Below are 27,652 nucleotides of genomic sequence, written 5' to 3' on the forward strand. Positions count from 1 at the left end.
AAGTTATCCCCCCCCCCTACCCTTTCTATGTGATCTCTAACACCCAGCTACTGTCAATAACCAAATACTCTGATGTTGAAAGCCCTTCCGTTTCCTTTTGGATTTTTTTTAAGTTAAACCAACCCAAACATGTGTCAATATTCTGAACCCAACAACTGAGTAACATATCCAATAATACAATGAAGTTATGCATTGAGCAAACTATATGACTGCCAGACATGCCCACTATCAGTAAATAGACATCATACTGGCAGAACTTAGGGTAAACCTTTCAGCCTTGTCCAAAGAGTCAAGATTGCGGCCCTCCTGATTGACGCTGTAGACATCGTCGACCATTAGTTACCCGTTGCTATCTCGGAAACTGATCTCGTTTTGGTAGTGAAGCCTGCGTGTGGGTGATAGTAAAATCTACAGGCAGCCCTACTGTTTTTAGGGCTGAAGCCACTTCAGACAGTGTTTTCACCCGATATGATGCTCCCTGGTGCATGAAAAATAGGCCAAAAGGGAAGGTCCACCTGTATTTGATGTGGGCTTCTCGAAGTACTTTCGTGGCTTCCTTCAGCTCGAATCTCTTACGCAAGGTGGAAGGTGCCAAATCTTGGAAAATGGAGATTTTTAGGGTCTCCCATGACCATTCCGTTTGACTCCGGGTAGCTTCATAGATCTTAGATTTTATGGAAAAGCGACTCAGACAGAGAACAATGTCCCTGGGCTTATTATCGGGACGTGGACCAAGCGCTCGATGAGCTCGCTCGAGATGTACTGAGTTGTCTTGATCATCTAGCGGTGGAGTATCGTCATGTGAAGCCTGTGCCAAAAAATACTTGCAGATTTTTTTTCGCTACTGCCGGCGTATCTTTATATTCATCAGTCTCCGGGACTTCCAGTTACGCAAATTTTTGCATCTGGACCTATTTTCAAGGTCCTCCAATTTCTCTGCGAACATTTGGTTGTCTCTCAAGTTGTTGGTATTGCGCGGTTATGTCCGCCATATTGGCCGCGTGGCCGTCCATCTGCACATCGAGATCATCTACTCTATTTCCCAACACTGCCAAATCTTCCTTTATTTCGGCTATCGAAGCCATTAAATCCGAATTCTGCTGCTTCATGTCTGCCCTGAGATCAATAAACCAACTTCGCAATTCTTCCCTACTCGGAAGATTGCTAATTTGAAGCTCCGCCGCTCTGGGTGAGACCTCCTCCCCTTCAGTCAGCGTATCTTCTGGTGCCGGGGTCCTGCACGCTCTCTGGGTGCGCGAATTCGGGCAGCTGTTTGCTAAAGCCGAAATGTTTTTAAATCGGCTGTTTTGCGTTTCGTGGCCATCCTGGGTAGTACTCGCACAAAGGTACCTGTTTTATGGTTGGTATCGCTGGGTTTTAATCAAGCTGGGCGGGAGGAAGCGTTCCCAAGGTCAGGAGCTCAGCGATTACATGTCTGATCCCGTCGCCAGCAGCATAGCGCCCCCTGAACAGCCATTTTTATAGCAGTTTGTTGAGCTGAGTGCAGCAGATGATAACCACTGATAATTTCTGTTCCCCTGAAGGCAGGCATGAGTGCCGAAACATTGTCAATGTCAGGCAGTATGGGATTTCTTTGAGCACTTTGATATTTGAAGAAACCTCTGAGGTTACATGAGCAGCATTTAAAGAGAGAAGTTGAGTTACTTATTTAAAACATTGACAAAATAGATATAGTTGGGTAACAAGATTGTGTAGTGAATATTTTAAAGTTAGCATTTTTGCAATAAAGAGGTAATAGGTAACAGGTTTTATTGTTAGAGTATGAGGTAAATTTTGTGCTCAAACGAATGATGCTGGTTGAATCCCATTGTTGGGCAAGAGCCTTGGATTACATTCTGTGAGCATTATTTAATCTGAAAATTTTCTTTTTTAATTTTAGTTGTGGCAGTCCTTTTTTAGGTTATGTGATTTCTTTTGTTATTAAGAGGACTGTGGAGCTCAGTATGTTTGTGATTGAACTTTTGAACAGGACCATTTTCTTATTTCTTAGCGTGTAGCCAGATGGACTCAGGACCAATGATATTGTGCTCTCCTGATAGCAGATGGGAGACTCAGTCAGATTTCAAAGCTGACAGCCTACATATACTTGTGCAGCATGCTTAGCTCTTCAGTATTTCTCTGTCTCCATAGCAGATGCGGACACTATCCCAAACAGAATAGTGTAACATTTACAGCAAGAGAGAAAATTTACCTTAAGAGAGCCCCGCTTCTCCTGCGGTAAAACCTAACTGTCCCTCCCCCAGTCAAGACTTCCCTGAGGTGATTTTCGATATCCCTCAGAGGTGAGCCTTGGTCCGACGGCCGATCCGGCATGGACTTAGCCCCCAGGGTGGCTGAAAGGCAGCGGAGGTAAAGGTATTCCCCTTTACCCCTGCAGCTGGAGACCGTCCAGCATGCGACCAGTAAGCACCAAGACCAGGTAAGTTAGAAACCTTTACTTCTAAGTCTCTGGTCTCCAAGGCTTGAATGGCCGTACCGTCCTTCCTCCGAGGCTTTAAAATCTGGTTGAGCAGGCCCCGATTCAGTGCGAGGGTCCACACACGTGGAGACCCTCTTAGGGGGGGGGGGTAGCCATCTTACCTTCGGGGTCGTCTGCGCCATTTCCCCCCTTTGACGGGCGGTACACATGGGGCAGGCCGGAGGCCCGAAGTGCCTAACTTAAACGTTTACCTACAGGCTGACGCCCAACGGCATGCACATCTGGGTTGTGCGCGCAGTGACATGCACAACTGGATTTTGAAGCCTTACATAATCGTTTGTGGTTCATTGTGAAAATTTACAGATAGATGTAAGCCATCTTTGACAAAGAGCTTTTTACTGTTCCATACATGGCCCCAGCCTCCAATATATCCAAAACTTTGTTCCTTACACCAGGATTTGAGCCATACATTGAATTTATTAATATAGCTTAGCCTCTCCTTCCCCTTTCCATGAACAGTAACACTTCTGAAAAGACAATGGTTGTCGCCATGTGACTTATCTGCTTCGCTAGAGACTGGAAATCTCTCTGTAACGCTTGGATGCTGTTTCTAGCAAGATCGTTGGTTCCCAGATGGATATCATCAACTTTAGAGTCTTTGCTTTCTTCTTCTTGATCACTTTGACTATTTGAATAGCATTTCTGCTGGCTGATGATCCTGGGAGGCTTTTAACTGTAGTGTTTACCTCGAAAAGAGTTCCCAGATTAGTGCCTCTGATTAGTCCCCCCCAGCACAATGAGCTTTTTACTTTGGTTACTGATTGTATTATGGAATTTCTGTATGCATTGGGTTTCTTCTTTCTTTTCAGATAACACTTCAATCTCTTTCACAAGAGCTTCTTCATTACCTAATACAGAGAAGGCGTTTTGTACCTGTGTCACTTGTCTCCGCATCACAGGTCTAATTCTACCAGAGCCCACTGTAATCCCGTTGTTTTTTGGGTTCCTTAATGCACTGTGTGAGTGGGGGGTAGACATGTGGGCTGGACAGTTTTGTGAAGAATGGGTGTCTGTGGGTCACGGGTCTTATCCTACCTGAGCCCACTGTAAACCCTTTTTTCCTTGACTCTTGGTTTGTCTGTAGTAATAGGGAATTAATTCCTGAATACTGTAAAGTGGGTGAAACGTTTTGTTACAGCTAATTCAGCTTTACCTTCAGCCGGCTCCTTTTTCAAGGAAGAGAATTCTGAACAAATGGGGCAAGCCCTAAGTTTCCAGATTTCCCTCAGAATAAGGCTCCACAATAGTTACATTGGAGAGTCCTCATTTTGGTAAATTTGATGGATAACACCTAAGGAATTACCAAGCCATCCATAAGACACATTTACTCTTTTTCAAATGGCAGAATTACTTTCTTTACTTTACATGACTTGAATCTATTCATTTGCGAACCTCATCAGTTACTTTCCTACCTACATCACCTCTCGTAGTGTAGTCTAGCGACTACATTGGTGCAGATGCATCTCTGTGCGGCTTATTCGCTCATTGCAGCTTAATCGCCTGAAAATGATACACCTGGTCTCCAAATTCATGAATGGGCTTCCTCACCTGCATCCACCAATTAGAAAAACTCCAGTGTGCAGTGGCATATCAACATTATCCTCCTCATGCTAAGAAAAGCTGCATTTGAACCTCTAGAAACTGCATCTTTAAAATACTTAACCTGAAAAATTCTCTTTGTGTTGGAAGCCACTTCTATGAAGAGTGAGTGAACTTCAGACTATGGTTCATTACTCCCTAATCTACAATTCTTCTAGGATTTGCTGTACTAAGATAACATCCAAAGTTTCTACCGAAAATGGTTCCTGATTTTCACTTGAAACCAATCAATACTTTTCCTGACTTTCTGTCCAAAACCTCACGCCAGTGAGGACAAAAAGTTGTTACATATATGGGACTGCAAAGGAGCCTAGTGTACTATGAACGCCAAACACAGTCCCACAGGAAATCATCTCATTATCTCATAAGATCCCCAATAAGCTGGGCATTCTTTTTGCTAAAAAGGACCATATCCGAACTGGATAACTAGTTGCATATAACAGTGTTAAACAGTGGCTGAACTAGATCCCGCCAATCCAGTCAGAGTTCATCAGGTCCGTGCTTCGGCATCATCCATTGCACATATAGAGGATATATGCAAAGCAGTGACCCTGGTCGCTATTCACACCTTCACTTCCCCCCTGCTGTCTAGACACTTTGGCCTCCATAGACAGCACAGTGGGACAGGCAGTCTTGCATCACGCAGTTTCAAAATAGTCTGGTTGCCACGGTGGAAGCCAGGTTGCTTATTCTGATATGCTGCGCTGCATCCCTCAGCTTGGGCCTCCCCACATATCATGGCTAATTTACTCTTGCTTATAGATAGAAAAAAAAGCAAGTTTGCTTAGCATAAATTGTTTTCTATAAATAGCCATGAGATACCCGCCATCCTCCCTGGATAGCAGACTTCCTATTCTATTAGCTTTGAACACAGACTGAGGAGCTCTTGGGCAATGTTACTAGCTTGGAGAGACAGTGCCATTCAGTGCTGCTGGATGTCAACTGCAGGTCATGACTAATTTGTCCTATCTACAGAAAATACAGTTCACAGTAAGCAAACTTGCTTTTATGTAAAATGAGGATTGCAACATTTTGAAAGGAAATTATTGGCCTTACTCCTGTTAGCATTTATTTAAAAATATTTCTTTTAAAAGTGGATTGACAATATGATTGCTTTTGATCTTTTCTACTGGGGACTTCAACTTGATTGCATGAAATTAAATAGCCCCAGCAATAATAGATTATTAAACTAACACTAGGATGTATTTTAGCTAATTCTTTAGTCATTTACATTACTGTATTAAATAGTTGCTATTTTTCGCTCTAGTTTCAGTGATCTGTATCCTAAGACTTGCAAGTTCCCCAATACTGTTGTTCTTCATTTGGCTAAATTGTGTTAGATGAATTTTGGAAGTATGCCATTTTGACAAGCAGAAAGGTTTTTGTATGACAGAAAACATTTTCAGTATGCAAGATGTTTTTAATAATGTTTTATTCTTCCTAGCTGATTTCATGCCAATTTTGGGAACCAACCTAAACCCGGAATTCATTTCTGTGTGCACAATGCTACGTGGGCAATTGGAGAGATCTCCATTCAGATGAGTAAGATTTTGTCTGTTTAAAAAGTTTTATTGCAGCTTTCTAGTACATTTCATTACCCTTTTAAAAATGTTAAACAACAAATAGAGGGTTTTAGAATTTTGTGAGGTAGATAAATTACTGAAAGTGAAGATATATTTAGTCTGTTATCTTGGTTCTTTGATCATTGGAAATCCAAATTGCAGTCTCACCTAAACTAGATAAATGGTTGAATCAGTTCATATATGAAGACCAAAATTTAGCTTCCTATCTGCAAAATATCAGATATAGTTGAACCTAGGATATTAAATTCTTAGCTTTGAATTGCTTTTATTCATAGTTTTAGCTAAACTTATGATATAGTAAAACCATCCAAAGACTCTTCTTGATCTCAATGTGGTATTTATATGACCTGGTTGGTTTAGGTACACAGCCGATATTAACCTCACTGACCCAATATGGTCAATATTTTATGTAAGAAAAATTATGGGATACTTGGTCAGTGAGTGAGTAAAGATGTAATAAAGTATCTGCTGCAGTGATCATATGAAATTTCTCCAGATTAACAGTAGTTTAAATTACAGATAGGAATTCTGAAACTATGGTAGATCATGCATCAGACTTAGTATAGAATTTGAATGGGAACAAGACCCAAAGAAACAAGAATAGAAAACCAATTTGGAGAAATATTGCTATATCAGTATACTATTTTAAGATTACAATCTGGAAACAAAATTCCACTTTGCAATGAATATGGGTAAGCAGTTGGAAAATATTGCAAATTCTGGTCAGGCAATGGATTCTGTATATAATCTTGTGTACCCTGTAGGAATCTCAGTATTAGAAGGTGCAACCTTGTGGTTTCAAACCAGAGAGTCTATTACTGAGCTAAAGGAGCTGCTACTAGCTGAACTAGTAGGAGGATCCCACTTTTGCTAGGTTACTCTTATTCTTCTTTTTACTCTGTTGTCACAAGGCCTTGGTAGAAGCAGCTAGACAGGCAAATCATAAGGTCTCTTTGTAAATTAATCTAAAACAGATTTACAGGCTTGCTTGAAATGAATGGTGATGTGGTAGAAGTAATTTAGTTTGCATTGTATTGCCAGAGACATTTGATATAATGGAAAATTAAGGGGAAATGTGAAAGTCTTATGACAATTGTCTGATCTAATCTTGTATGAATAGAATGCAGTACAGTTAATACAATGGTATGGTTAATGAAATATTAACAAAGGTTTGAAACAGTCTTAAGGTATTTTACAGCTTGTCAGAAATATTGTAACTGGTAACGTATAGTTACCAGTTACAATATTTTCAGGAGTAAATATTTTCTTGGTTGTTGAAACTTAGAGAAGTAATATTGGACCCTAGTGGCATGCATCAAAAATCTATGTATTTGTCTTGGCACCAGTTCCCAGTCAAACTTCAGCACAAGTGCTGTTCTGGACAGGGACGGGGAAGTATGCACGGTCCTGACAGAGCAAAATCCCATGGACAGAAAAAATGGCTGAAAACTTGCTCCACCGTGACCAGACTCATTGGCAGCAGCACAGACTACTGGTGACTTCCTGGAGTTAGGAGGGAGCAAGTGGCATGAGAGAAGAAGAGGTAGAGAAAGGAAGAGGGAGCAGCGGAAGGAATACGCCTTTTCCCTGCAAATTTATATATTTAAAAAACTTTATATTCCACTAATTCGTAAACAAATATTCAGCATAGTACAACATAGAAATAAAATACAGGCAATAAATATACAAAAACAAAGTGATAATTAAGCAAGTAAGACCCAATTAGAACCAGAAAAGGTCTTGGGTAACAAGGTTATAAAAAGCTGGAGTAAACAGTTTTTATTCATTTATGATGATTTGCAGGTTAGCAGTTAGATAAGTATTTGTGCTCTCTCTGGCATTGCAGTTTGCTAGTTGTACCTGTTTTGTCAATTAGTATAACTGAGATTCATATCTTAGTTTGCTCAGTATCTCTACATTCTCTCATTCTCTTTCTCGTTATGCTTAAGATTTAGGTTTTTCAGGAGGTATTAAGCAGTCTTTGGATTGTGGCAAAGGTTCCTTGATGCTAGCATCAATTTCTGCATCGAGTATAAGCAAGAGGAACTCATCACTACTGGCAGCAGGGAATTTGTTGCAAACCAAAGATTACCAGATAGGGCCGGTGCAAGGATATTAGGCACCCTAGGCGAGCCTTCTGCCCTGGTTCCTACTACATTTGCACCCACAGAGTGTATGTTTCTTTGGACTGCGAGCAGGAGAGGCACTGTTCGCGGCCTGCCAAATCTCTACTCCTCTGCTGTGAGCTGGATAGGCTCTGCTGGCAGCCCCACATGGCTGTTCTTCGGCGCTCCCTAAGGGTCAGTGCCCTAGGCGACCGCCTAGTTCGCCTAATAGGACGCGCCGGCCCCATTACCAGACATAGAGCTTTGGGTTTTCAAGATTATGCTGTAGATCTTCATTCACTAACACACATCTTCATTATTGGAGAATTATTCAGAGCTTTCCAAAATGTAATTGAGCACGTGCAGTAGGTAGCCTGCATATCTACTGGACTGACTGCATATAAAGATAAATATCTGGTTTTTTTTTGTATTAGCTTTTCCTGTTTGTCCTCTAATTAGGTATTTCATTGTCAGCCATGCTAGATGATTGCAGCAGTTTAATTTATTAAAGAATTTGATTTACTGCGTATTTTACTGATCCATGTCAAATTAGTTGTCTTTCTCTGAGATGTCTATTCCATTATTTTTCAAACTGTCGTCAAAGTGGACAAGCAGTTTCAAGAAGTATACTCAGCTTGGGTATAAGATATCCAAGATAAATCATTGTAAAAATTGCTCTGTTTAAGGAAAGGCCGGAACATCTCTGGATGAAGTAGCCTTTCCAGGATGTGTGCCTTGAATGGTTTGAGCCTCACAAAGGCTTTTATTCAAAAAGGAGTAGTAATTCAGAGCTGGCCTAAAAATTCTAGGAAAAGACTCAGAACTTTGCTGAGTTCTGCTGTGACTTGGTCCTGTCAAGCATTCCTCAACTGCTTTTTTTGTTTAATGTATTTTCTGCTTTTTAGCAACTTCAAAGCAGTTTCACTTTCAGGTACTGGAGGTATTTCTGTATCACTAGATCAGTGGTTCTCAACCTTTTTTCTGTCTGGACACACCTAACAGTGGTTCTCACATGGTGGACACACTGAACATATGACTGTCACGGGGCTAAATGTAAACATATACTCTGTATCTACAGGATCCACCCTGACCCCCCCAACAATGGCTACAGAACAGAACTAGGACATTCCCCGTTCAATTTACCATACAAAAGAGATATTTCTGGTGTCATCTCAGTAACAGCAACATAAACACCCTCTCTTCTACCAGGTGTAATAGCCCTCCTTATGAAAAAACAGTATTTTTACCACCAATGTATGTTCTATTGAGAAAACACAACAAATAATATTGATACAAATGCCTACATGCTAGTAAAATACTTTACCTTGGTCACACACATATAATCGACTTTCAAGTACAGAAAGACCACAAATTACAAATAGGGAAACAGAAACTGGAATGGAAACCTCAAAAAGCCACTCTGCATTCTGTGCAAAACAGAAATATAGCACCTAACAGACTTCCCGGATCTGCATAATGTACACAAACTAATGTGCACAAAGTTAACCTCCATTATGGAACTCAAACAGTAACAACCCTACCAATGAAAAGGTAGCACTGCAAAAATTACGTTAGATGTAATGCAAAAATTTTGTTTGTATAACTCTTTTTATTCCTATTATGTTCACCTTGTTACATGTATCTCTCATGCTTACTACGTTAGATGTAATACTAAGTTTTTTGGTTTATCTATAATGCTTATTAGGCATGCCTTGTTATATGTATCCCTCATGTTTGACGTAATTTCTAACTTTAGTTCTCTGTAAACCGACGCGATATGTACTATTACATGAACATCGGTATAGAAAAGCCTTTAAATAAATAAAAATTACGCCAGGCCCTAAACACCAATACACCAAGAAACTACAAGCTTGCAGAACACCCTTAGCTGGGTCACACATGCAGAACACACAGACAGACCCTCACCAAATACAGAATAAACAGGCCGATACAGTAAAGTGCAGCCGCTGTTACCCTGCTTCTTTTTTTTATTTTATTCTTTATTAGTTTTTTCAATGATAACATCATGAAAACATTTACAAATATGTATCCCAATATTTTTAAGGCAACTTTTCATAAACACAACTATAATATTATTGTTATACATAAAACATAATTGCGGGAGATTATATAATCAATGCTTAAAGAAAATTCAATATCTAATATAATCCCAATTTACCTATCTTGGGATACCTTTAGATATAGGATACCATAATAGGAGACAGGAGTTCTATTTATTTCTCAAGGACCCTTTACCTCTAAGTTTCAATTTCAGATACTAATTCAGATTTATCTAACAAAAAAGTCTCTAAGTGAGCTGGGTCCGTAAACCCAAATTTTTTCCCCTTATAAGTTACATAACAAAAACAAGGAAATTTTAGAAAGAAAGTAGCCCCAATAGCCACAACTCGATGTTTCAGCGAGAGGAAAGTTTTCCTCCTCGCTTGTGTGGCTCTGGCTACGTCGGGGAAGATTTGGATCTTGGAACCACAAAAAGAGACATCCCTGTTAATGAAAATGTTTCTGAACAGTTTACCCTTGTCCTGCTCTGATACAAAGGCAATAAAGAGAGTTGCCCTATTCTCAATTATGTCCAGGGATTCTTCCAAGAAGGTTGAAATTCCCAAACTTGGGTGCTCCCCTGTCACATCATTTTGAATATTCTCTTTTCTCTTCCTAAAATAATATATTTTAGACAAAATAGGAAATTCTTCCTCTTTGTACATTAATACTTCTCTTAGGAATTTTTTAAATATTTCCAACGGAGATAAGAGACGAGTTATAGGAAAATTCACAATCCTTAAATTATTTAATCTGAATAAATTTTCCATACGTTCTAATTCTTTATGCATATTTACGGAAAAACATTTTTTATTAGTTTCAGATGAACAGAGAGAACCAGTACAGTGAGGAATGGGTCTCTTCAGACCTCACCATAACCATGAACAAGAAAAGGATAAACAGTTCCGGAAATACCCCCCACCCACCCCAACCATGAGTCCGAGACATTGAATGTTCCAGTAGTCGTGGAAAAAAAGAGAAACAGATGTGTGGATCCGCAGGACATGAGGCCCATCCAATAGTATCCCAAAAAAAAAAAAGAGAATGGGCTACCCTAAAGAGTGTTGAGAATTAAGCTGCGAGCTCTGAGGCAGCGTCTGCAGATAGGGTTCCCAAATCTTCAAAAATTTCCTCTTATAAGTGGGAGAAAGATGAAGCGAAAGAGATTCCATATGCATCAGACGGTGGAAGGAGTTTCGCCACTGCCAGAAGGACGGTGAAGTAGATTCTCGCCATTGCAGTAAGATCTGTTGTTTCCCCACGTAACACGCCTTCTGGAAAAGAATACGTATAAAAACAGTACGTATTGTCCGCAAGGGGAGGTAGTCAAATAATAGAGCGCGTGGGGATAGGGAAACAGATAACTGCAACAGGCCATTTAAATAGCGTAATACTTGCATCCAAAATTTCCTGATACATTTACAGTCCCAAAACATATGAGTCAAAGATCCCACATGAAGGTTACATTTCCCACACAATGCCGAGGGCGTTAATTGAGAGCGGCAGGCCGTCAAAGGAGAAACATAAGCTCTCCACAAAAATTTATACTGCATTTCCCTATAATATTGATTAGAAGTCACCGCTGCAATAGAGTGAAATCCCGTTCTAATCATATTGTCAGTCAAGTGGAAAAGACGTTCATTTTCCCAACGGTCCCGCAATAACCGCCACAGCCCCTGAAACGCGGCCACCTCAAAATGCTTGTAATAATGAGAGAGGGAGGGGGATAAAGCATGACCCAGAGACAAAAACCGCTCTATCTTAGAGAAAGGAGCGGCCTGCACACTCAGCTGACAAAGAGACAACGTAATGTTGCAGTTGCATATAGGAAAAAAACTTGGCCCACAGACAACCCATATAGTTCCCGTAGTTCCGCCCAAGGGAGCATCTTGCCTTGAGCGTCCAGTACATGGCCCAGCAGTGTCACCCCTTTGGAAGCCCAGTGTCTAAACCCTGCCGTGTGAGACCCAGGGGTGAACTCCGGGTTCCCTCCGATGGGGAGCAAATAGGCACAGAGCTGGGGAATACCAAGATTCCTAGTGAGGTAGGACCAAGCATGACGGACAGGGGCCACCAAGAGTCCTATAGCCCCAGAGATCGGTAAATGCAGAGAATCTACTTGCATTATAAAGTGTAGGTCATACGGTGCAATAAGAGTCTGTTCCGCAGCTAAATCCACCCAGGTAGAATTATCTAAAATCCAGTCCCGTAAAAGACGAAGATTGCTGGCCACATTATAGAGCCCTAGATCCGGGACCCCCAGACCTCCCTTCCCCCAAGCCACTTTAAGGTGTGAAAGAGGGACCCATGCCTTCTTTCCTCTCCATAAAGAGCAACGTAGGGATCGCTCCAGCAGGGCGAGGTCTCCCCGTCTAAAGACTAAAGGCATATTTTGAAATAAGTAAAGCCACTTAGGTAAAATGGCCATTTTAAACAATTCATCCAAAGATTCATCCAAAGATTCAACTTATCTCGTGTATAAGAGAGGAGACCAGGAACATTAAATTGATAAAACTGAGTAGCCTGGGACGGGATAATAACACCTAAATATTTAATGCTATCCTCAGCCCAACGAAGGGGAAACGGGCCGTCCCAACCTTCTCGAAGCGTGGTAGGGAATGCCAGTGCCTCCGACTTATCCATATTCAACCTGAGTCCTGAAAAGCTGCCAAAGGTCTCAAAAAGAGTGAGAAGTGGGGGTAATGATCGGGCGGGATCCGTGAGGAACACCAAAATGTCGTCCGCAAATGCGGCATATTTAAAAGTATTAGTATGAAACCGCATTCCCTTCACCCCCCCGGTGACCCTGAAGGGCTAGGAGAAGAGGCTCTAATTGCAGCAAAAACAATAAGGGGGAGAGTGGACAGCCCTGCCTAGTACCTCTCCGTATGTTAAATACCTCCGACAGATTCCCATTAACCATTATCTGAGCTACTGGATCAGTATAGAATAACTTAATGGCTGCCTGAAAGAAGCCCTGAAAGCCCATTATGTCCATGACAGTAGACATGTACTCCCAGTCCACCCTGTCAAAGGCCTTTTCGGCGTCAAAGCTGATGGCCAAATAGGGGACATTCGCCTGTTGACACAAGGTCATCGCTATTAGGACCTTCCAGATATTGGTGAGAGCATACCGGCGCCGCACAAAGCCCACCTGCCCGGGTTGTATCAAAGCAGGAAGGATAGGTGCCAGCCGGCCTGCTAATATTTTAGCCAACAGCTTTTGGTCTTGATTCAATAAGGAAATAGGTCTGTAGGATGCAGCGTCTAGTGGATCCTTCCCTGACTTGGGAATCAGAGTGATGTGAGCGAGATTAGTGTGCGGGGGAAAAGAACCCTGTAAAACCAGGGAATTGAACGTCTTAGTTAAGGAGGGGACAATGGAGTCCATCAGCGCTTGATAAAATTCAGCAGGGTACCCATCAGGGCCGGGGGCTTTATACGGTTTGGCCGTCCGGATGACTTGTTGTACCTCCCCTTCAGTAATAGGATGCTTGAGGGCCGTGAGCTGGTCAGTAGTCAGTTGAGGCAAGCTAAGGGTAGAGAGGAATTTAGCAGAATTCCCAGAATTCCTCGGTTCAGGCGTGTATAAGTCAGTGTAAAAGTTACGAAAAATGGTTAATATGTCAGCCGCGTCCGATGTGATACGACCTGTTCGAGACCGCACCGCTGGGACAACACGGGAGCCCCGGTGGATCCGTATAAGATTAGCCATAAGTTTGCCTGGCTTATTACCGTATTGAAACAGCTTATGTTGATAGTAGAGCACACTCTTGGCGGCTCTTTGGTGGAGCAAAGTATTAAGAGCCCCTTGTATAGTTTGAAACGCATCTCTATTAGCCTGGGAGTTATGATTGGCCACCGCAACCCTCGCCCTACGAAGCCGGGAGGTCAACGTTAAGATTTGTCGATCCCTCATTTTGTTCCGTCTAGCCATGTAAGAGATAACGTCCCCGCGGAGTACAGCCTTAGCGGTGTACCAAAACAATACGGGATCGTCCACATGCTCTTTATTTAGGGTAGCGTAGTCAGCCCACCGAGCCCGCAAATAACCGAGCCAGGTTAAAGCACCTTTTAAGCTTTTAACCCGTACGCTCTTTGGTAACACTTTATATTTATTTCCTGCCTTATCTTCCTTCCAGCTTGTTGCAAGCTTCCAAGTTCTCTTTCCCTGTTGATTGTAACTTTGACCTATTCCTACCTATTGTTATCTTTCGTTCACTTGAATTGTTACTCTAGTTATACCCTTGTTAAATGTAAACCGATCCGATATGGTTATTTACTATGAAGGTCGGTATAAAAAACTGTTAGTTAAATAAATAAATAAGCGGTAAACTGTCTATCCTTGGATAAATAATGGGGAAATCGCCAATTAGCGCCACCACAGGGGATACGGAGACTCGATAAAGTGATCCCCACAGGAGCGTGGTCCGAGATAATAAGATCATCAATGTGGGCTGCACTGACAGCAGAAAAATGGTGTCCGCTAATTAGCAGATAATCCAGTCTTGTTTGGGTTTGATGGGCTCGGGAGATATGAGTATATTCTCGGGCCTGCGGATGAAGAGTACGCCAGGCATCAATCACTTGCAAGGACCGTTTCAAAAACAGGATTCCATTATCGGCGGGGAGCCACCCCCCCCCGGGAGTTGATCTCTGTCTAGGCAGGGGTCACGAATGGTATTGAAATCCCCCCCCAATGACAATCACTTGGTCTGTATGAGCAGCCAAAAGGCGATATATCCCACGAAAGAATTGCAAGCTAGGAGTATTAGGGGCATATAAATTGCAAAAAATATATGGCTTTTGAGAAATTTCTGTGAAAAGGATGAGATACCGTCCCTCAGGATCCTTGATAGATTGTGTAACCTTAACAGACACTTGTTTCCCAATGAGTATAGCCACACCCGCTGACTTGGTGGTAGCAGAGGCATAGTGCACTTCACCCACCCAACTCCTACGCAATTTTACATGTTCCTCATCAGTGAGATGTGTTTCCTGAAGAAACGCAACCTGCACAGATTTCCGCTGTAGGGAGGACAGTACTTTAGACCGTTTGATAGGTGAGTTTAGCCCACACACATTCCAGGAGTGTAATTTTAATCCAGCATTTGCCATTTATTCAGCCCAGGGAAGGAGAATTACAGAAAGAAGAGAATACCAATCCGTGGTGAAGGCCCCCTCCCAGCTAGGGCCCCCAACCAGCTCCAACACCCACCTCTGCAGAGGAAAAGTAAAGAGGAGCAAATCCACAACATCAGAGCCAACAGTAAAGTACAGAAAAGCAAATATACAGCTCGGAACATGGTACCCACCCCCCTCCCCCTGCCTTTTCCCGCAACACCCTACCCCAACCCCGCAAAATAGCACAACCCCAATGATGGAGAGCACGTGATCCAACTCGTTTCCCCCCCCTACCCCCCCCCCCCCGACTCCTCTCAAGATGAGTCATGTAGAGTGCTGTAATCATATAGAGTTTGGAAAAAAGAAAAAAAAAGAAACTGCAAACACAAGCAAGCCCAAAAGGCAAACAGTGATGGTTCCGAACATGGCTCCATACGTCAGCCATAAGCAGAGTCATAGGGGCAAACATTGTGCAGGTGGTCAGGCGGGAGAAAAGGCCCATAGAGGCGCCACAAATCTGACGTTCGGGGAAAAAAAAACAAAAGAAGTACATCTCTGCCGCCAGCGCTGGAGTAATAAGGAGGCAAGAATAACCAACATCCACTGTATATTTAGCCAAAAACATGCCTCAAAGCACGGCAGCCCAACAATAAGGGATGGGTCAACAGTGACCATGGGATACAGCCGGAACCGTTGGGGCCGCAACAGCAAACAATGATAACATGAACTAGATGGAAAAATAGGAAAGACTGTGCCCACCATCCCTCCGAGACACACAGATCAGGCAGCCACCAACATCCTATGAAGCACTTGTAAGCTGGGTCTCTTGCTGTTGCAGGAAGTGTTTTGCAGCCTCCACTGTGGCTAGCCACTGAGTGCCACTCTCCGTAGTGACCCGTAAACGGGCCGGGTACAGTAGCGCCGGTTTAAGGCCCATAGAGTACAGCTTGGAGCAAATAGGCGCAAACGCCCTGCGCTTCGCAGATAGATCCGTAGAAAAGTCCTGGAAAACCAGAATTTTTTTATTTTCATGGTTAAGAGACTTGCCTGCACGCAGTATGCGAAGGATCTCACTCTTGTGGGCATAGTTAAGAAGTTTTGCGATGACCACTCGCTGTCTGCTGCTGTCTTCTCGCCGGGGACCGAGACGGTGGGGCCCGTTCGATCCTCAGGGGCCCCAAAGCAGGAGGGAGCGACAGTTCCTTTACCAGCCACTGTTCCAAAAAAGAGGCCAGCTCCCTATCAGCAATGGACTCCGGGAGACCAAGAAAACGAAGATTGGATCTCCTAGATCTGTTCTCAAGGTCCTCGATGCGTTCTTCCTGCTTTTCAAGGCGTTTTTTCAACTGAGCCAGCTTCTCCTCGTGGTCTCGGCAGCCATCTTGATTATCAGAAACGCGCTGTTCCAGCGCCTGCAAACACGGCTCGAACCCAGCGATGGTGGAGGAGAGGTCGGCGATTTGGGCAGAGATGGCCTGTAAATCAGGCTGCAGAGCCTCTCGGACCGCTAATTTAATGTCGGCAAGAGCTGCCACAGACTGCAGCTCTGCAGGTCCCGCTTCCTCCTCTCCCCCCCCCCCCCCCCCCCCCCCCCCGGCGGCCGGGCTCTGTCCTTCTCCTTGTCTCGTTTCGTCCCCCGAGCCGCCATGGTTAGCCCCCACGAGATGATATAGGTTCAGGAGGGCACAAGGAAGATTAAGGCTCCACAAAAAAGAATCGGCAGTGGCAGGTAAGCGAAGCAATTTACTGCAGTTGGGGAGCTGAAGAGCGGAGAGGGAGGGAAACACGTCCGCACTCCTCAAGGCATCACGTGGTCTCCCTCTTTATGCATATTTAAACTCTCGCATAAAAGTATTCTCTGATTGTACCAGTTGAATTTTTTCTTTTAAATCAGATATCTTTTTCACATTTAGAAACTTTCATCCCTTGTTCCTTAATTACTTCAGTATTCACATTAATCACAGCAGACAAAGATCTATTCATTACTGCAACATTATTATCTAATTTTGAAATTATTCTCCATATATCAGATAAGGTGACATTATCTGGAGAAATATTAGAGATAGTGCTACCAATAGGAACTGGTGAAGATTCAACATTTAACACATTAAGCAAAGGTTTTTCTATCCCTTGGTTTTCTGCTCGGGTTATCAAGCTTACTTCCAAGGGATTTAGTCCTACCAGTTCACTCGCCATTTCAAGATGTGGACTCTTTCTTGGCTGCGATGGTAAAGCAGGTCCTTCTCCGGGACTTAGGGAAACCAACGACGAGTTTCCCAATATGTCCTCTACTTGATCAACTCTCTGTCAAGTGACATGTTGATCCATAGGGCCGGTGCGCTGTTGTGGCACTGGAGATGATAATGTCTTTGCCTTTCTCTTCTTCCCCATCCACAAGGAGAAGATTAACGAAGACAAAAGTTCCTGGCCAAACTCCCGAACTCACCCGGACTAAGCCAGACCAAGCTGCACGCCCCTTCGGCGCGTGCGGCTTAGGCGTCGTGGCGTCGGAGTGCCACGCCATGGAGAGATTTAAAATCCGTGGCCACGCCCCCTCCTGACGTCAGCAATTGCGTCTCTCAGCCCAGCTGTATAATGGTATCAGGACTCTCTCTGAGCAGCGATTTTCAAGAATTTTGCCGCAGTTGGTAACAGGATCAAGTCTCTCCCAGCAGGTAACCTCGGGGAGGGATGGCCAACAGCCCACTCCTTCTCCTCTCACTCCCCGCGGTTACCCTGCTTCTAACCCGCTTTCTACTCACAATTTGGCCACGTTAGTCCAACCCGCGATTCACTATCCCTTTTAACCCATCCTTACCGCTTCTTTAAATCAACGGGTAACCCTTTCCGCCCGCGGCATGTATATGAGATGTAAACGATCGGATTAGCTATTCCCCCCCATTCAGTAACGTGCATCCCGACTATCGCCTTTTTAACCTGCAGTTTAGCCGCGCGTTTAACCTGCTAATTTACCGCCTATCCCTGCGTTAGAGGCAGGGGTAAGGGTAGACAGCAAACTTCCCCCAGCCCCCGCTCACCTGCCCTGGCTGCATCCATGAGTGCCAGTCTCCGGGGCAGCCCCAGTCCTCTCTCCCCTCCTCCCGAAGCAACTTTAACCAAAAGAAAACCTAAAATCCCCTCCTCCCGAACCGACTCGACATGTAAAGTATTGTGAATAAGTGAAACCAAAGTTAACTTACTTTTTCTTTCTTTCAGCCCTAAGTTAACTTTGGTTACACTTATTCACAATACTTTACATGTCGAGTCGTTTCGGGAGGAGGGGATTTTATTTATTTTTATTTATTTAAAATTTTTGTATACCGACATTCGTTAGGAAAACATCACATCGGTTTCCATGTGACATAACGTGGCCAACGGGGCTTTACAATGAAACTGATGGGAGAACTGGGTAGAGGGGAAGAGGGGGGAAAACAAAGGTAATACTGTACAAATTGAAAAGCGTAATAAAATGGTTAGATATACGCAATGAAACATTATATACAGGTGAATTATTTACAATAAAAATTAGGGAAGGGAGTTAGGAAGTGGGGGGGGGGGGAGAGAGCGGTTTAGGTTTTCTTTTGGTTAAAGTTGGGATCCACTTCCTGGTACCTGACAGGTACCAGCGCACCCAGGATACTGTATAGGCGCTGTATAAAGCGCCTATACAGTAAAATGGATTGTGCTTCATGGACGCATGTTGGACGCGGGTTGGACGCAGCTTGCATTTGCAAGCAATTTAAATAGAGTATCGAGCAGTATGTGATCCAAACTGCGTACGGCAAACGAGAGTGCACCCGGCACTGCCGCACTCTTTAACGCGTCCTTACTGTATCGGCCTGAAAGTGACCATAAAGCTAATGTTTTTTGTTTTTGCCTTGTTGCACTGCATAAAGAGTTTGGCTTCTTGCTGTTTCCAGTTCAATTTTTGTCTCCACATTTCTATTTACACATTCCCCAAGAAATATAAAATAATTCTAAAACTAGAATATAATAAATGTTTCAAAACTGATAAATGGAATAATATCCAATCATTACAAATTTTCAAAATTATTACAAATTCTCCAAACACCAATAAAATATTTCCAACAGTAGACACTAGGGATGTGAATCGTGTCCTCGATCGTCTTAACGATCGATTTCGGCTGGGAGGGGGAGGGAATCATATTGTTGCCGTTTGGGGGGGTAAAATATCGTGAAAAATCGTGAAAAATCGTTAAAAAATCGAAAAATCGAAAAACCGGCACATTAAAACCCCCTAAAACCCACCCCCGACCCTTTAAATTAAATCCCCCACCCCCAAATAACTTAAATAACCTGCGGGTCCAGCGGCGGTCCGGAACGGCAGCGGTCCGGAACGGGCTCCTGCTCCTGCATCTTGTCGTCTTCGGCCGGCGCCAATTTCCAAAATGGCGCCGAAAAATGGCGGCGGCCATAGACGAAAAAGATTGGACGGCAGGAGGTCCTTCCGGACCCCCGCTGGACTTTTGGCAAGTCTCGTGGGGGTCAGGAGGCCCCCCACAAGCTGGCCAAAAGTTCCTGGAGGTCCAGCGGGGGTCAGGGAGCGATTTCCCGCCGCGAATCGTTTTCGTACGGAAAATGGCGCCGGCCATACACGTATGGCCGGCGCCATTTTCCGTACGGAAAATGGCGCCGGCAGGAGATCGACTGCAGGAGGTCGTTCAGCGAGGGTTCCGGCGCCTCGCTGAACGACCTCCTGCAGTCGATCTCCTGCCGGCGCCATTTTCCGTACAGAAAATGGCGCCGGCCATACGCGTATGGCCGGCGCCATTTTCCGTACGAAAACGATTCGCGGCGGGAAATCGCTCCCTGACCCCCGCTGGACCTCCAGGAACTTTTGGCCAGCTTGTGGGGGCCTCCTGACCCCCACGAGACTTGCCAAAAGTCCAGCGGGGGTCCGGAAGGACCTCCTGCCGTCCAATCTTTTTCGTCTATGGCCGCCGCCATTTTTCGGCGCCATTTTGGAAAATGGCGCCGGCCGAAGACGACAAGATGCAGGAGCCCGTTCCGGACCGCTGCCGTTCCGGACCGCCGCTGGACCCGCAGGTTATTTAAGTTATTTGGGGGGGGTTCGGGAGGGTGGGGGATTTAATTTAAAGGGTCGGGGGTGGGTTTTAGGGGGTTTTAGTGTGCCGGCTCACGATTCTAACGATTTATAACGATAAATCGTTAGAATCTGTATTGTATTGTGTTCCATAACGGTTTAAGACGATATTAAAATTATCGGACGATAATTTTAATCGTCCTAAAACGATTCACATCCCTAGTAGACACATCACATAATACCCAATAATTAAAATGGCAGTCAATCAAGAAAGATAAACTTAAAAAGCCACCTTTACTTACCTTTTCCAGTAACTCTCCTACTCCTTTCCCTTGTAGGCCAATAGCACATATCAGAAGCAGGAAGGGCTGCTGAAGCTCTGTCTTCACGCTCTTCTTCCTTAGGGCCCATGACTAGTCTATTTCATACACACGCACACACACGCTTTCTCTCTCACACCAGTAATCTCCCTGACCAATCTTTCTCTCTCACACACACCAGTCACCTCCCTGACCAATGTCTCTCTCTCACACCAGTGACTTTCCTGAGCAGTATCTTGCTTACACGTTTTCTGTCTCACTCACCCCCACCATACATGGCAGCTACAGCACAAGGTAGCCAGGATGCTGCTATTAAAAGTAGAGTCCTGACAGGCTAGAAACTGCAGCAGGAATGACCTCCCCGCCCCACAGTGGTAAGAAGGCAGCAACCAGCTAATTGCTCTGTGCCATGATAGCAGAATAAGCAGTCACCCTAGAATGCAATTTTGTTTTTTCTTCTCCCCACCCCAGCCTTTTATTTATTTAATTTTTTTTTTTTGCAGTTTGATTATTTTTTTTTCTTGCTGATGTCGCACTGGCGAGAGAAAGGGAGGTCAGAGCCTTGGGGGGGGGTGGGGGGGGGCAGCAGGACCGTTCTCCTGCAGCCCCTAGCAAAGTGGCCAGCCAACACCGATCTTCAGCTCCGGGACCTGGCAGCTGATGGACGACTTTCCCAAACAGCCGTGCGGCAGGAAATCCTGGCGGCCACATTCTCAGCTGACTGCTCTGTGCCGTGATGATTGCAGCACAGGCAAACTGCTGAGTGTAGCGGGGCCGAGGAGAGCCTTGGGATGTGATTGCTTCTGCATGGCCTTTTCTTCTTCCCGCGTGCCTGGTAAGCATCACTTCCTCTTCCAGTTCACAGGAGCGGGAAGAAGAAAAGGTCATGTTTCTGTTGCTGGCTTTCACCAACACTGCTGCCTTTCCCCCTTCGGGGCTTGCATGTGCTGATAGTGCGAGCAGGAACAGCAGCAGTGTGTCTCGCTAGGGTGAAAGGGGGAGGAAGAGCAGCGAGTGCACGACACACCTGCCAGTGCTTCGCAATACACTAGTGTGCCGCGACACACAGGTTGAGAACCACTGCACTAGAGAACTCTCAATGTGTTTGTACCAGAGGCAATGGAGGGTGAAGTTACTTGCCAAAGGTCACAAGGAGCAGAAGTGGGATTTCACCTTGACACAAGGCTAGGGCCTGGAGCAGGGGTGAGCAAACACTTTGATCTGTATCTCCCCTCCAAGATGGGTTACTCCTTTCAGCAACTTGGAGAAACAAAATGGGGGCTTTGTCACTGGTTGGAAGTTTAGCTGCCAGATGAATATCCTTCACATGTGTGTGTCTGTCTTTCTGTCTCTATAGCAGTCCAAAGGCCCCAAGACTTGTTACCCCTTCCTCCTGGATGGGGGAGGGGGGTAACAAATCTCTACCAACAGTTAAAGGATATGAGTGCCACAAAAGACTGGAGGCTCAGGTTGAGTGCCCAAAAATAAACCTTTACTATCAAGAGGTAATAAATAGCAAATTGGCACTGTTCACATCAGTTCTTGGCTTGAGAGGTCAAATTTACAGTTCTCTGTTTTATCTGGGCAAGTGTGTATTGGTACTGGGCAGGGTAACTCACTGTCCATGGTTTAGACGAGCAGGGTTACCAGTTAAGCAGGGTACTCTTAGCTGAGACAGAAAACCCCTTCCAAAAAATACTGATGGCAAAAAGGAATAGTATCTGCACAGTCGCCCCAAAGTGTCTCTTTCCAAGGGTGAAGATTCCAGTTGGATGTCTTCAGAATAGAGTTTTGTCTTACTGAGTTCTCTTCAGTGGTCTCAATGGGATTTTTCTTAGGAAAAGTCCAGTAGCAGGGAACACAACAGCACTCTACAGGCAGGAGTGTTGGCTACAAGCTTCCTACTGGGAATGCAGAAAAGAATTTTCACAAAAAGGGTAAAGAAGTAGAACTCCTCTTCAGCAGGTCACCAATTGCAATCTTCCCTATTTCCGGATCTAACCTAACTGATGGATACCCCAAATTCTTCCAGCCAGGGGTACCAGGGCTCTCACAAAAGCAATTCTCAAAAAAGCAAAAAAACATCCAAAAGTTTCAATCAAAATATGAACTAGCACCAAGTAGTCTATGGCAATCTTCTCACTAAAATATTGGCCCAGGCTGTGAAACTCAGTTCCCAAACAGAAGAACAACTCTCTCTCTAACTCCTTACCAAAATGCCACATTTAACAATGCTACATACTGCTATAGGGGTAGATTTTCAAATGTGCTCGTGCGTCCATGTGCACGCCATATGGACATGACTATTTTCTAACATGCGCCGCACACCGGATTTTATAATCTGCGTGCGTATGTATGGGCGGTGTGCGCAAGTGGAGGGAACGTTTTGCAATTTCTGTACAGTGACTCATTCCGGCCTTTCCTGGTTCCCTCCCAGTCTGCTCCAATTAAGGAGCGGACTGGGAGGGAACTTCCATAGCCCCCTACCTAATTTTCCTTCCCCATCCCCTCTCCTCTCCATCCCCTAAACCCTACCTTTTGTTTTGTTTTGTTGCTTACTTTAGGGCCTGACCAGAAGTAAGTTGTATGCATCTTCAGGACAGTGATCAATGATGCTGTCCCAGCCTGCCCCTTCGAAGAGGTCTGGCACTTATGCGCATACCGGTGTTCACGCGCATGGCCGATCCCCTTTGAAGATTCGCCCAGAGGGCGCAAGGCTCGGCCACACACTTAAACGCCGGAATTTATGTGTGTAGGGCTTTTAAAATCTGCCCTTTAATATACAGCTGGGGGCTGGCCATTCCAGCAACCTCAGTGGAGGAGCTGTTCAAATGGGGCACCCTTCCTTTTACTTCTCCTATCTTAGCTCAAAAATGGGTTCAAGACTAGGGCCATATGGTGATGATCCCAAAGCACACTCAAATAAACAAAGTGGAGACACCATTCTGATTTTTTTCCTTATTTTATGTAAATAATTTCTCAAAAATGTATATTGTGTGTTCAACAACCTAACTTGAGAATGAAAGACCAGCTCTTAAATCTTCTGATGGACTTTCCATTCTGGTTTGCCAAACCTTAAATGAAAGGTTTTAGACCCCACATTTTATAATCATAGCTGGTCATGTATTGACATGGATCTCTGTCCAGTGTTTGTAACAACAAAACCAATAATGTCTCTGGGATCTAGGGACCTTCTGCAGTTCAAGATAGTTCCATATGAATGCATGACCAGTTATAAAATGCTGTGCCTAAAAACTTTGATTTACGGTTTGGAATGGCAAATCATCTGATCTTTCATTCTCAAATGTTAGGTTAATCGATGCATGTTTTTAATACAAATGAGAAATTTATATAAAATAAAAATAAACAATTGAAAGGTGTCTCCACTCTTATTATTTCTGTATATATTACTTTGGGACTATTCACTGTACATTTGCTGCTATAGATAGATTATAGATGGAGAGACGTACATGAAGGGTATTCAACAGGCAGCCAACCTGTGACTCAAAGCCCCCCTCAGGGATCTGTACTGAGACTGGTGCTTTTTAATATATTTCTAAATGATCTGGAAAAAGGAATAAGTGAACTGATCAAATTTGCAGACAACATAAAATTATTCCATGGTGTTAAATCACAAACTGTGATTTCACAAATTGTGAAAAATTGCAGGAGGATCTTGCGAGGCTGGAAGACTAGGCATTTAAATGGCAGATGAAATTGAATGTGGACAAGTACAAATTGTGATTATACATGGAGAAAAGTAACCCACACTGTAGTTACACAATGGTAGATTCCATATTAGGAAGCTACCACCGAGGAATAGGACCTGGGTGTCATGGACAATATCTTGAAATCCTTGGTTCAGTATGCAGTGGAAGTAAAAAAAAAAAAAAAAAGGGGGGGGGGCGGGGGTTATTAGGAACAGCGTGGAGAATAACAGTAAATGTCATAATGCCTCGGTACCACTAAGAGGCTGCACTTAGAGTACTGTGTGCAGTTCTGGTCGCCTCATCTCAAAAAGATTTTGTTGCATCGGAAAAGGTACAGAGAAGGGTGACCAAAATGATAAAGGGGATAGAATGGCTTCCCTAAGAGGAAAAGCTAAAGAGGTTGGGTCTGTTCAGCTTAGAGAAGAGATGGCTGAGACGGGGGATATGATAGAGGTCTATAAAATCATGAGTGGAATAGAATGACTAAATGTAAATTTAAAAAAGTCTGGCTAGAGAATGAAATGATTGTATGTGTTTTGAACTGGGGAAACCTCATACAGTGCCAATAATGGGCTATATGAAAATGCCTCTATGGCTACTTAATCCAACTCCAATATAGTGGTTGTTGGAGAAAGGTTTATAATCATTGGAAAACCCCAGCAGTCCAGTGTAATCATTTCATTCTCTAGCCAGACTTTTTTATAATTTAGTATTGATCACATGAGTGTCTGGCATCATCTGGATTTATTATTTTGAGTAAATGTAAATTTAGTCATTCTATCCCCTATCTCCCCTGTACATACGTTCTGAGTAGTACTATTTCTCTGTTATTTTTCGCCTTTCTATGTATCTTTAAGTTATTTACTGTTATTATGTTTCAATGTACTTCGCCCCCGAGGCGACAGTTTTAGTTCTTTGTAAACCGGTGTGATATGTATATTATACAGGAACATCGGTATATAAAAATCAAAAATAAATAAAAAAATAAATGTAAATTGATTATTTACTCTTTAAAACATCTTCAAAGACTAGGGGGAACTTCATAATGTTAGTAAGTAGGACATTCAAAACAAATTGGAGAAAATGTTTTTTCACTCTGTGCACAGTTAAGCTCTTAAATTCATTACTGGATAATGTGGTTAAGGTAGTAAGTGTAGGTGGGTTTAAAAAAGTTGGGACAAAATTCATGGAGGAGAAGTCAAACTATTAACCAAGTAGACTTAAGAAATAGTCACTATTTATCACTGGGATCTTGCCAGGTAGTTTGACCTTGCTTGGCCACTGTTTGAAACAGGATATTGGGCTTGATGGACCCTCGGTCTGACCCAGTTCTTATATTTCTCTTCAGGTTGCTGAAAGGAATAAATTCACATGCATGCGGGCACCCAGAGAGAAATAGATACCTGATACCGAGACCAACAGAGTGTGAAACGTACTCAGACATACCAACTCTAGACAGAAAAACAGACAGAAGATACAGACTGCAGATAGGCATAGATGCAGACAGATCACATCTCACACAGACCAAAGCACACCAAACTCAGATATACACACCATAGTAGTAAGCAAGACCGTTGCTAGCTTTTTTGCTGCTCTGTACAAACAATAACTATGCCACCCCCTCCCCCAATTCATTGTCTCTGTCCTGGGCCTGACAAAAAAATCTCCCTCCCATAATCTTTATTTTGAAAAATGGATTCCCCCCCCTCTCCCCATGAACGGAACGCAAGGTCAAGATGAAGGGTATTTGAACCCCAGGCAAACCTTACAACCTTACACACATGCCCCCCCCCCCTACACACTCCCACACCCTCTACAAAAAGACATAAATAATAGGGATGTCCATTTGTTTGCAATGAAATAGGAAATAGACGATATTTTCTATTTCATTGCATTTCCGGGGGCTGACGAAACAAAAGGAAAACCCACAAAATTTTGTGTGGTTTTCCTATCTTTTTTTGGGGGGCGGAGAAAGGCACATTAACTCCCCCCAACCCTTCAAATTTAATTAATTGCAAACCCCCACCATCCTGACACCCCCCGCCCCCAAAAAAAAAAACTTGCCAAAAGTCCCTGGTGGGGCCAGCAGGGGGCCTGGGAGCGATCTCCCCCTCTTGGGCCATCGGCTGCCAGTAATCAAAATGGCGCCGGTGGCTCTTTGCCTTACCATTTTTGGCCAGGGCCATCCATTGCTCCGACCAATGGCACCGGTAGCCCCTGTCACATGGTAAGGGCAAAGAGCCACCAGCGCCATTTTGTTTACTGGCAGCCGATGGCCTGATAGGGGGAAATTGCTCCTGGGACCCTGCTGGACCACCAGGGACTTTCAGCAAGTCTTGGGGGGGGGGGGGGGCAGGATGCTAGGGGTTTGCAATTAATTAAATTTGAAGGGTTGGGTTTGGAGGGGTTTGTTTTTTTTCGGGGCAGCCGAAAAAAATCGGCCTGAACCATGGGAAAACTAAATTTCCCCATTCGAGCCGATAATGAAGGCCGAACCAAAAGATTCGTCTGAATCACATCTCAAATAATGCATTTATAACAGATTTACATGAAGAAAAAAACTCAAATTGTCTTCTTAGGCCAGAAATATCACTTTCAACATGCATGTTATTTACTTGCACTGCTGTGGAGCCAACCAGAAAACAAGAGCCAACCAGAAAACAGTGCAAAAAAGACACTTAAAACTTCTATGGAATTAGATTTTTTGTAATGTGTGTTAGATATGGGTTTGACCATCGGAAAGTCATAAATAAATGAAATTGCCATGCTGGGTCAGACCAAGGGTCTATCAAGCCCAGCATCCTGTTTCCAACAGAGGCCAAACCAGGCCACAAGAACCTGGCAAGTACCCAAACACCAAGAAGATCCCATACTACTGTTGCAATTAATAGCAGTGGCTATTCCCTAAGTAAACTTGATTAATAGCAGTTAATGGACTTCTCCTCCAAGAACTTATCCAAACCTTTTTTGAACCCAGCTACACTAACTGCACTAACCACATCCTCTGGCAACAAATTCCAGAGCTTAATTGTCTGGTCAGTGAAAAAGAATGTTCTCCAATTAGTCTTAAACGTGCTACTTGCTAACTTCATGGAATGCCCTCTAGTCCTTCTATTATCCAAAAGTGTAAATAACCGATTCACATCTACTCGTTCAAGACCTCTCATGATCTTAAAGACCTCTATCATATCCCCCCTCAGCTGTCTCTCTTCCAAGCTGAACAGCGCTAACCTCTTCAGCCTTTCCTCATAGGGGAGCTGTTCCATCCCCTTCATCATTTTGGTACCTTCTCCATCACAACTATATCTTTTTTGAGATGTGGCGACCAGAATTGTACACAGTATTCAAGGTGCGGTCTCACCATGGAGCAATACAGAGGCATTATGACATGTTCTGTTTTATTAACCATTCCCTTCATAATAATTCCTAACATTCTGTTTGCTTTTTGACTGCTGCAGCACACTGAGCTGACTGTTTCAAAGTATTATCCACTATGATGCCTAGATCTTCTGGGTGGTAGCTCCTAATATGGAATCTTAACATGTGTAACTACAGCAAGGGTTATTTTCCCCTATATGCAGCACC

The 27,652-nt window shown here is 43.8% G+C and overlaps 1 protein-coding gene across 1 annotated transcript in view; it reads left to right on the forward strand.

Moving 5' to 3' along the window:
* TNPO1 (transportin 1) overlaps nt 1–27,652 on the forward strand; it is a 685,264-nt gene that overhangs the window by 497,127 nt on the left and 160,485 nt on the right. The window contains 2 exon segments of the mRNA XM_029574697.1: nt 5,544–5,597; nt 5,600–5,641. Of these exon segments, the coding sequence (XP_029430557.1) occupies nt 5,544–5,597; nt 5,600–5,641 (96 nt within the window).

The sequence above is a fragment of the Rhinatrema bivittatum genome, chromosome 1 (assembly GCF_901001135.1).
Source record: "Rhinatrema bivittatum chromosome 1, aRhiBiv1.1, whole genome shotgun sequence".
In the NCBI taxonomy this organism is placed as follows: Eukaryota; Metazoa; Chordata; class Amphibia; order Gymnophiona; family Rhinatrematidae; genus Rhinatrema; species Rhinatrema bivittatum.